General features: G+C 45.2%; 1 protein-coding gene across 1 annotated transcript; it reads left to right on the forward strand.

Annotated features, from left to right (window-relative positions):
• CD164 (CD164 molecule) lies at positions 1 to 9,017 on the forward strand. The gene is made up of 4 exons (XM_084261957.1): positions 1 to 106; positions 5,929 to 6,201; positions 7,303 to 7,383; positions 8,279 to 9,017. Exons 1-4 carry the CDS (start codon positions 25 to 27, stop codon positions 8,437 to 8,439), a joined length of 597 nt encoding a protein of 198 aa, XP_084118083.1. The 5' UTR covers positions 1 to 24; the 3' UTR covers positions 8,440 to 9,017.
• The last annotated feature ends 1,340 nt before the right edge of the window (positions 9,018 to 10,357 follow it).

Raw genomic sequence — 10,357 nt, forward strand, 5'->3', positions numbered from 1 at the left:
CTTCGCCGCCGCCGCACTGCCGTCATGGGCCGGGTACTGCTGCTCTCTCTCGCCGCCGTCTGCTTGGCCTGCCTCTGCGGGCTGTCCGCGGGGGCTGCGACGGTGGGTAAGTGCCTCGCGACCCCCTCTCCCGCCGCCCGGCAGCTGCTGACGGGGCAGCCCCGCCCGCCGTCTGGCCTTGCTGGAGGGAGCGGGGCGGGCTCCGCGTCCCGGCCGGGCCACCAGCCCTCCGCGCTCGGCGGGTGGATGAGGGCGGGGGGGGGAGAAGGGGGGGTAGAAGGAGGGAGGACCGCGGCGCCGGCCGCCCAGCGGGGGATCCGCCCTGCGCTCCCTCGCGGCTCGGCCGCCACCGCTTCCCGCCCAGCGGCAGCGCTGCCGCCCCCGGCGCCTTGGCCGCAGCCCGCCGAGCTTTTTGCCCGCTTCTCTCCCGTTCCTCTCGCTTTCGTTTTCCGTCCCGGCTGCGGGGGTTTGGGCGCGGGCGGCGCGAAAGCCGTTAGCGCGGCGTGCCGCCGCCTCCGGTGCGTAGCAAGCGCCTAATAGCCGGCAGCGCTGTGTCCGGCGGAGCGTACGCGGCGCGTTCCTTTCTTACGGGCTTAAAGCGGGGCCAGACCGGGGCAGCTGCTTACGTAAGCAGCGCCGGTGCCGGCCGCTCGTTACCCGCCCTGTCCGATCTCTCGGGCTCGCTGAGCTCTTGGCCGAAGCGTTTACGTGGCCGAGGGCCGCGAGGTGCGCCCGGCGCTCCGGCGGGCTGAGGGAAGGAGTAGCTGTGGGAGCGCCTGGGCGCTCCGCGGCCGCCTTGCGCAATGGCGCTGGGCGCAGAGCAGTGCGGAGCCGTGCTTTAGCCCGCCGGGATTTCCTCTTCAGCCCCAACCGCCGGCCGCGTAACGAAGCCGCTGTCCGGCACAACTGCGACCTGCTCGAGGGGTGCTGCGAGTCAGAGGTTAACGAGCTTCTCTCCGGGGCGGCGGGAGAGGGCAGTGTTGGTCCGGCGCCGCAGGCTCGGCGCTGGGGTTTCCAGGCTTCCCCGTTCAGTGGAGAGGGGCTGTATCCGAATTCGCCCGGTGTAAAAGCCGGTATAACAGGCGGGTTTATCTTGGGAGCAAAGGTGAGCTTGCCTGCGCCTCAGAGCCGAGTTTATGGTACCGGATTCATTATTTTCTCAGCGAGGAGCAGGCATCTGCTGCTGAGGAGAGCCGGGGAGCTTGGTACGATGCCATATAGAGACCCCAGGAGACCCTTTCAAGGCAGGAGCGGTGCTGGGACGAGATCTCACACCCCGCCGCTGATTCTGAAGCTAACAGCTCATTCTTGAAACCTTTTGCTGTGATACAAACGTCTCCTGATCCCTTACTCTGGAAAATCTGTTCCTCCCCCGTGCTAGCCTGAGAAAGGTGTTTTGAAAGTAAACTAAAAGTCCTGGCGCACCTGGTGTTAGCTGGCTGCGCTGACTGGCATCCAGTCTCCGTAGATGTACTGTGCTGAACTCTGTGTAACACTGAGGAATTCATGGAAGCAAACGTTGTTCGTTTGTCAGACGTGAGTGTGTTTTGTGCTGTGATGTACCCAGAATAAGAAATTAGTCGTCTTGTCATCTTTTTTTTTTTTCTTTTTCTCCCCTCCTCTACCCTATGTTTGTTATCCAAAAACTGTCATCTGGCTCTTGAAGTGCCTTACTTCTGAAGGGAGCAGGGCCCTGCTGATGCAAACGGATAAAGGTCTTTTCCTATCTTACTGCACCTCTTGAAAGTGAAGAAATAGTGCCGGTATTTCTGGCCTGATTTGTAACCAGAGGAAGGAAGGCCAGGTGGATTCAGGCTTAACTCAAATTACTGTAATACTGAAGTTACTGTATTTGTAGTTGTTATCTTGAGATGTAATTTACCACGTGGATTGACAAGGATTTGTGAATAGCACCGTTTCCTTCATGGAAGAAAGTGAAAGGTCGCCCAAAGGTGCCTGGAGTATGTGAAGTGCACTGGAGAGCACACGGCATAAGGAGTTGTGGGTTGTATATGGGTTTTCTGAGTATGATGGCTGTATGAGTAAGCCTTAATTAAAGCTAATACTGTAAAGTTGTAGATGGGGAGAAGATCTTGTTTGATCCAGGTAGTGGATGTGTTGTCATTGTGGCTTTAAGGCAGTGATGTTGGACTGAGATTGACATAAAGCAGCTGGACCGGTTAGGTTGCTGGCTTCTGTTGTCATCAAAATGTCAATAGATTGACGTTCTTTCTGCTCCTCTTCGTGTGTATTTGTATGTGAAGTCGTCTAGGTACTTTGTTTTATTTCCCATGCTTTGGTTGCTTTCTGCTGTAGGGTTATGTGTATCTGGCTGTATTACCTAAAGAACAAATGTAATCAAAAGGAACAAAGCTTGTGCTATCTGAGGCTTTGATGAGCTTCAGCAAAATTAATTTAGTGGGCTTGGGTAGCTCCACTAGAGTAGTATATTCTTTATTACCTTGAGTCTACTTTAGTTAGAGGTTGCTTGAGACAAAATCTTGTCGTAAGCATGGGATCTGCTTTTGGAGTATCAGTAGGTTTTGTCTTGTCAAATGCATTCCTGAGTCATGGCTTTCAATTGTGGCTAGTTCAGTGAGAGGGGTTATGCCTTAACCCTGGGGGAGATGTAGATACGGGAAGGTAAGGATCTAAGAATTGTTTCTCTGTGTGGAGGTGCTCTTCTGACACTAGTAATTTTATCCTAATCCATACGTTATTTTAAATTTTTTTCTAGGCATCTGTGAAAACTTCTCTAACTGCAGTTCGTGTATTGGTAATGAGACAGATGTGGTTGGCTGCAAGTGGATCAAATGTGGAAGTAAGGAGGACAACGCTGTGCTTGCTATGCTGTGCAGTACCTTAAACCCGACTAGGCCTACTTCACCTGCATTCATGTTCATTGCACAAATACTCTGTTAATGCTCTGTGGAGCATTAACATATGAGTTAGTACTCATAAATTGTATCTGTTGCTAAACACTTCAAGCTCTGACGTAGAGACAGCAGGGCATGTTCGAAGTAATCCCGGATTTTTAAGGCTCCTGCCTTAAATCTGTCTGACGTGCAGGCACATCCCTGTGGCACATTCCTTTTGGAGGTTTGTCTTAGACCTGGTCACAACCGCTACCCCTGAACCAAAGGGAGAGGAGTCCATTAAATAAGACTAGTTAGGAGGAGCGTTCCTAAAAGTAAGAATTGCAGCCCACTGAAGGGAATGTGTCAGAGTCAGAGAAGCATTAGCTGCTCTCATTCAGAGCCTTGTTTTCCCTGTTGTAGGAGAGTAGGACGTTAACTATGTTTAGGTGACCTCTGGTACTGAGTCCTGGAGGAGATGAAGTTGCTGTTGACACAGACTACATAAGTAGACCTCAGGTGGATTATTTGCACTTCTTACGTGAGGTGGAAACAGAGTTAGAGGAGGAAATGGCTTGACTCTAATAGTGATTTTCATAGCGCTTGATTGTAGATGGCCAAGAAAGGTTATATACAGAAGCTATGAGGCTTTAGAACTAAGGACAAGTATTTTGGATGTAACTTGTGCAGTACATGTGTCCTTCAGGAAGCTCTCTTTCTGATTTCCACATGTGGTGCCTGACCAATAGGTGTGTACTGCAAGCACCCCAGAGATCTGTGTAACTTTGAGGGAGAAATTGAAATCTGAGTTGAGGGAGAAAGGTGTGTGGGCAGAGAATAAGAAACCCATGCCTTCGACAATTTCAAGGTCAAGTTTTTTTAATGCTGTTGTAGAGGTGCAAAATGTTTGACTTGGAAAAAAGCTGCAAGTAGTAGGAACACTGCCTGATTGTATAGGCTATGAAGAAAAAATAGCTAGCTATACTGTTATTGAAAATTGGTGCATATCAGTGTATAAGTACTGCCCAATCGTTGATTTGAGTGGTAGTAAAAGAAAATACTAAAGCTTTAGTAATTTCTAATTATTATTGAGATAATGAAGTCCTGCATATTGAAGTGGCTTCAATAGGCTTATCCTGCCTAGAAGGTGGTATTTAGTTTGTCCTATGAAATGTTTGTTAGTATTTAAGAACAATGTCTCAAATACTTTAAAGTTCTGCTGCTGTAAATGCTTTCCTCTCTCCTTAGTGGTGGGAGACGTGTGTGTAAATGAAACTGAAGTAGAGTTGAAACACCAGGATTGTACAGTTGAAGAACAGTGTTGTAAGTATTTAGGTATTTAGCTTTCATATTGTTTAATGTGTTGCATTTACGGCTCCTTCATCTGTTGACTTCTGTTAATGCACCGTCTGCAATCCACGTAGCATGCGAAAGTATGTAAATAAGCCCTTTGCTTCCAGCTTAAATTGTGCTGTGTGATACTAGAATGCACTGTTGTGTTGGGCACACAACAGGTAACCACTTGGTTACCTGCGTACTGTTGCTGCTGTAAGAAGCCTGGCATATTCTGCCTGGTGCACTTCTCTGGCTACTGCCTTGGCTTCTTAGGCCAAAATGTGTGATGCTTCCTGTTGGATATAGCATATCCTGAGGAACTTGTCAGCATCATTGAGACAGTGAACTTCAGATTCAACAAAAAAAGCTTCACCTGCGAAGTCCATTGTTTCATGGACTTACAAACCTTTCAGTTTGAATTGTTACCTAGCATAGCTCTTCGTGCGGTCCTGAAGTGCAGGGTTTGGGTTATAGAGCAGCACGAAGGTAAATCTTTCATGCTCAGAATGTGCTCAGGTGCAGATATTTGTACATTTGTAATGCTCTTGTCTAGACGAGTTCAGTGGTGCTGCTGAAGAGGCTGGCTCACGCCACCTGAGGTGAAACTTCCATGCTGCTGTGGTGGCAGTCAGTCAGAAATAGTCCTGCTTGACTTGGACTTCTGTGTTGTTCCTGAAATTGTGACAATCCCTTCTTAATCAGGAGTGCTAAGAGCTGTTCAAATGCCTTCTTCTGTACATAAGAGTAGAATTTCTACAGTCTGTTCCTGTTAAACTTGTAGTGCTGTCTTTTCAGGTGCCTGTCCTTTTGCTTCTGTATATCCAAGGACATTGGATATACACCTGTGGTTGAGGATCTTTGTTGGTACCTTGTTGGCTCTTAGTGTCTGGGTTCAGGGACTGACAATGAAAAACATCAAGATGAACCTAAACTGCCTCAGTACAAGTGGGGGCCTGAGAGAACGTAGATGCTGATACACCCCGTCTATCTCTGCGGAAACAGTCAGCTCTGGTTTCCCAGCATGCAGAACTGCTTCAAGATGTAAACAACAGCATTTAAATGACCCTGAACACGAAAGCATTCTGGACATAATGGTGTTTTAGCAGGAAGTGCATAATTAAGAGTTTAGATAAGCTGTCCGTGTGTGGTTAACTCTGTGCATACAGTAAGTTGCAGAAGTCTTCACAGTCTGTTCGGTTTTGGTTTGTGGTTTTGGTGTTGGTTTTTTTAGGGCACATGCTGAAGCTGAGAGCACCTACAACTACCAATAGCTCTCAGAACAGAAAGCTTTAGCTAAGCTTTCAACTTCTTGAGGATGTCTTGGGTTTTCCCCCCATACTGCTTCAGTTGTCTGACTGCTCAGATTTCTAGTTGAAATTGGTATGTCAGGTTTAGTTTTAGTTGTAGTGAGGTTGGAAAGCAGTACTGAATACCTAGCTACCCATTGGGTCAAGCATGCACAGCTTATGCATGTACAGTTTGCTTTGAGGGATCTTGAGTTGTCAGTTGAACACTGTCTTGGTCGGCCTGCATGTGTCAAGGTTTTTCATGGATTCCATTGTGTACCTCTTGCTGGTCTTTTGGTGGGTTGAACATTGAGCTGCTTTGTAATTTCAGCCTAGAACTTGGTGGTGTGGTAATTCCCTAAACCTCAGCCTGCTGCTGTTTCTTCTTGTTTGGCTTTTTTGATAAATAACTGTGATTAATTTATTGAATATAACTTTTTATTCTTTCACAGCTCCTGGGTTGAAGACCACCCCAGCGTCTTCCAATACCACGACCACGACGCCAGCGTCTTCCAATACCACGACCACGACGCCAGCGTCTTCCAATACCACGACCACGACGCCAGCGTCTTCCAATACCACGACCACGACGCCAGCGTCTTCCAATACCACGACCACGACGCCAGCGTCTTCCAATACCACGACCACCACCCCAGCGTCTTCCAATACCACGACCACCACCCCAGCGTCTTCCAATACCACGACCCCAGCTCATACTAGTATAGGTAAGGTAGTAGAATGGCTGTAAACAGAACTGGTGAATAAAATAAAGGACAAGGGTTTTTTCCATAGATCACTGGAGTAGCATGACTCCTAAACGTCTGATGTATGAAGTGGGTAGATGGTCCCAAGGTTTGGAAGAAGTGGATTTTATAAGACTCACAGAAAATACTTCTTTCCAAACTCTGGTAATTGTTTTAATTAGGGTAGTCATTTCCACCAATCCTGGGTTCTTATGAGTTCGTTTTGTTGTTGATACTTTTGCCCAGTTAAAAAACTTGGGGTTTTGTGTGTGTTGCCATCTTAATGATGAAGTTCTTAAAAAGGAAAAAAACATATAATGTATTTAAAAGCATGAGCTGGGAGGCTGTGAATTGGTACTTGGTTATACTCAGAACAGCCTAATGTGTAGGAGGGTGGTGTTTAGCTTTGAATAAATCTGCAAGTGTTGGCACTTGTCCCAGACACATAGTGGTATATACTGATCGATTTTTGGTAAGGTTAATCTGGAGGGGGGGTCAGAGACCCAGTGTTCTGGCTTGATAACAGAAGAGCTTTCAGGAGACAGTCTGGCTACAAGTGAGTGTTTGCTTACTCCAGTGACACTGTTCATAGGTAATGTTTTGGGGACAGGGCGGAAAGAGGAAGCTTTGCTATCCTGTAAGTGTTTATCTCTGGTCTGGAGGTACTAGATTGAATATCTATTTTAGCACAATAAATATTGACTGATTTTAAGGGCTATTTAGTGGAAGTCCCTTGCCTTGATGGAGGTTCTCAGTTGTCTTGAATCAGATGTCTTGATTCTTGTTCAAATTCCAATATTTATATTAGTGTTTGGAAGAAAAGTGGGTTTGTCTGAATGAAGAATCACCTACTGATCTGTGGAGAACCTTGAAATACTTGAATAACAAATAAAAAAAATCCTTGTCACAGAGGCTTGGCGTAATGCCACGAAGCTGAACACCTAAATTGTGTGGGGTACAGTCAGAGGTCAGGTTTGGTCTTGCTTAAGCAAATCCAGACAAAGCATTTATGTAGGAACTTCAGCGCTTGCAAAGTTTGCTCATGATGTTTATGGTGTGTATCTACTGTCTTCTCCTGAACAGCTAACATCACCAATGCAACCACACATGCTCCTCTGCATACAACCGTCATTACTTCAGCCACCAAAACAACCAGTGTTCCAGGTAACTGCACGACTGAAGCATAAAATGCTTAGAAATAGTGTTGCTTTAAAAACACTATCTTTAAAGGCTTACTGAGTGACACCAGTTAAGTAGTATCAGTATATCTAATGCTGATTTTAAGGTTGTGTATGTATGTAGTGAGGTACTACCCTGAGAAACAGAGCTAGCTGGGGAGAGATTAAAAAGTCAGAAACATGTTGGTCAAAGTAATTTGGCAGCTTCTAATAGTGTGACCAAGTCACTTGTTAACTCATCTTTGGGAAGGGGTGTTTTGTTTTTCACTGGTGGCATATTAATGGGATACCTATTTAAAAAAGGAAAAGGCTGCAGTGATGGGAATAAGCTGAAGTATTTTATTTCAGAGCCAGACCTGAATGTGCTATTTCATGAAGAGCTCTCCTGCAGTAAAGCTCTCTAAAACCAGCAGTCCAGGTTCACATGTGTTGGGGCTTCAGCTGATTTCTTTAAGCATAACTTCTGGGTTAAAGTAGAGTGTATGGAACAGAATTTACTGTGAATTTAAGCAAAGAGACTGGAGCAAGCAGCAGAGGTTGGAAAATGTGTTTTGAGTGCGAGCATATCAATAATGTGCTTAGGGAGGAAATCTTTGGCTTTTGAAGTACAAATAATAGTCCAGCTGGGACTTGGTCAGTATTGAGGTCCTGGGCAGTTGTGCTAGAAATAGCTCTGGCCTTGCACAGACAGGATTTAATCAGAATTTCAATATCACTAATCTAAACGCAGCTGCTGACACGTCTTTACTTTTGATTACTTTTTGTTTTCTTACTGGTGTTTGGATGTTTTGAGTCATCTTACTGCAGGGAAGCCAGGACTGAAATCTGTAAAGCTGTTGGGAGCGTTGTGCCCTCACTAACTCTGATGTGGTGTTTAACAGGTACAAATACTACTGTGACTCCTGCACCTTCTACACGCAAATCTACATTTGATGCTGCGAGTTTCATAGGTGGGATTGTCCTTGTTCTGGGCCTGCAGGCTGTTATTTTCTTCCTGTACAAATTCTGCAAGTCAAAAGACCGAAACTATCACACGCTTTAGGACCTCCCACTTTGTCATGGACTGGTAGCCCAACCAACACCTGTAGTTCACTGAACCAAAATGTTTCTGTTGCTCGTGGAAGACAGCAGTTCATAATACCCTTTAAATTTCTAAAAGAAGACTTTAAAGAGTCTCTTTTTTTTTTTTTCCTTGCAATATTATACTTGGCAAGAGGTGATATGAATCTCTTCAGCAGGATTATTTGCAATATGCTGCATGGGTTCTAATGGCTGTCTTATTTTCCCTTTAGTGGCTGCTGCTGTGGGACTTTTTTTTTCTGATATGCCAAATGTAGATGTTGAGAGATTCAGTGGCAACACTGTCTTGAGTAGACAATCTCATCATGACTTATTGTGAAGGCTAATTGAATTGACATTTGATACAGTATCCCTTCAGTTTTATCAAGATGTGAATTATTGGTGACTGACTTCAGGGAGTGAAATGCCATTTATACTAGCTTGTGGATCTTGCAGCATGCTGCTAGGAAGATGAAGAAAATTGTAGGAGTAGATAATGTCTCCAACATAACCCATAACTTCTTTTTTTTTTAACACAAGAAAAAAGGTTGCCTGATAAAGTACTGCATTCCAAACAGAAATCCTGTGCCCTTTCCAATTAATGCTGAGGGTGGAGAGGGGACGTAGGGATAATCCTTCCATAGGGGAAATGAAGATTAGTGCCTTAAAAGACTAAAAATCAGTAAACTGCAAAAAGCATCCCATATATCTTAAAGACAAATAAAACTACTAAGTACTAGCTTTATATAGGAAAATGGAATACGTGTCACTTGAGCATTCCAGTTTCAAAACCTTTTACACTAAACTGTCCCTTATTGGCCTTGTTTGAGGGTGAGGGGAGCATGGTACAGTAATGTTACAGCTTCTGTTTGTAGCTAAAGTTGTTTTACCTTTTTTTCTGACCTACAAACACCAACCATAAAACTGGTGATAAAATTTAGTTCACTCCCTGTATAAAAAGGCAACAACTTAGATTTATACTTGAAATACTGGTGTTTGGGAAACCCTGAGGGTTTTCTTACTCAAATGGTTCTTGAACTAGTTGTAGTTAATTTCAGGGGTTTGGGGTGTTTTTTCTTCTTCACTCTCCTTCCTGTATGCCTGCTTGCTAAAGGAGCAACTAAAGGTAGTTCAGAGGATCTTGCTGATTTGATCCTGGTCAGGATTGCAGTAATCCTGGGGCTGCCAGGGCTACACTTTGGGGTTTTTTCTTCCCCTTCCTCACCCGCCTCCCCCCTTCCTGACATCAGGTTTGTGTCACCCTGCAGTGAACTGGTTAAGGAAATCTATTCAGCCAAATAGTAGTGGGTTGTTTTTGTTGGTTTTTTTTTTTTCTTGGCTTGATCAGCCATGTGAACTCAGTATCAAAGGTACGTTTCTCCAGTGTAGGTTGACTTGAGCACCTGTGAAAATAAACCCACAGGAAAAATGGAAGCAAAGATAAAACCAAGTGGTGGATGTAGCACGTGATACATAGCTTCTGATGATACCCCGCGATCATCGCTTTCAGGATAACCTGTAGTACTGTCTCGCTAGCTCTGGCTTGACTCAAACGTGGCACCCAGTACCAAATGACAGCATTACAGCTTATAGATAAGTCATCACAGTGGAACTTTAAATAGGGAGCAAATTAAGTGCACTTTGGTTGGAAACTTCCAGGTGCCCAGTGTTGCTTTCTTGTGCTCTTCTAGTTTGAATGACGCTGTTTCTGTTGTGCCAGGCAGAAAACTTAAAATTGCTACAACACACAAGTTACTCACCAGTACTGTATGTTCGAGTTAGTTAGCTTTTGGTTTTATAAACAAAACTAAGACAATCAGCTCAGGTTTAATAAAGCAGCAGGGTGAGCAGCCAGTTTCCAGCAACAGCATGTGTGTGAGTTGGATGCTATATCCTTGGCC

This window comes from Gallinula chloropus (genome assembly GCF_964237585.1).
Source record: "Gallinula chloropus genome assembly, chromosome: 3".
NCBI classification, from domain to species: domain Eukaryota; kingdom Metazoa; phylum Chordata; class Aves; order Gruiformes; family Rallidae; genus Gallinula; species Gallinula chloropus.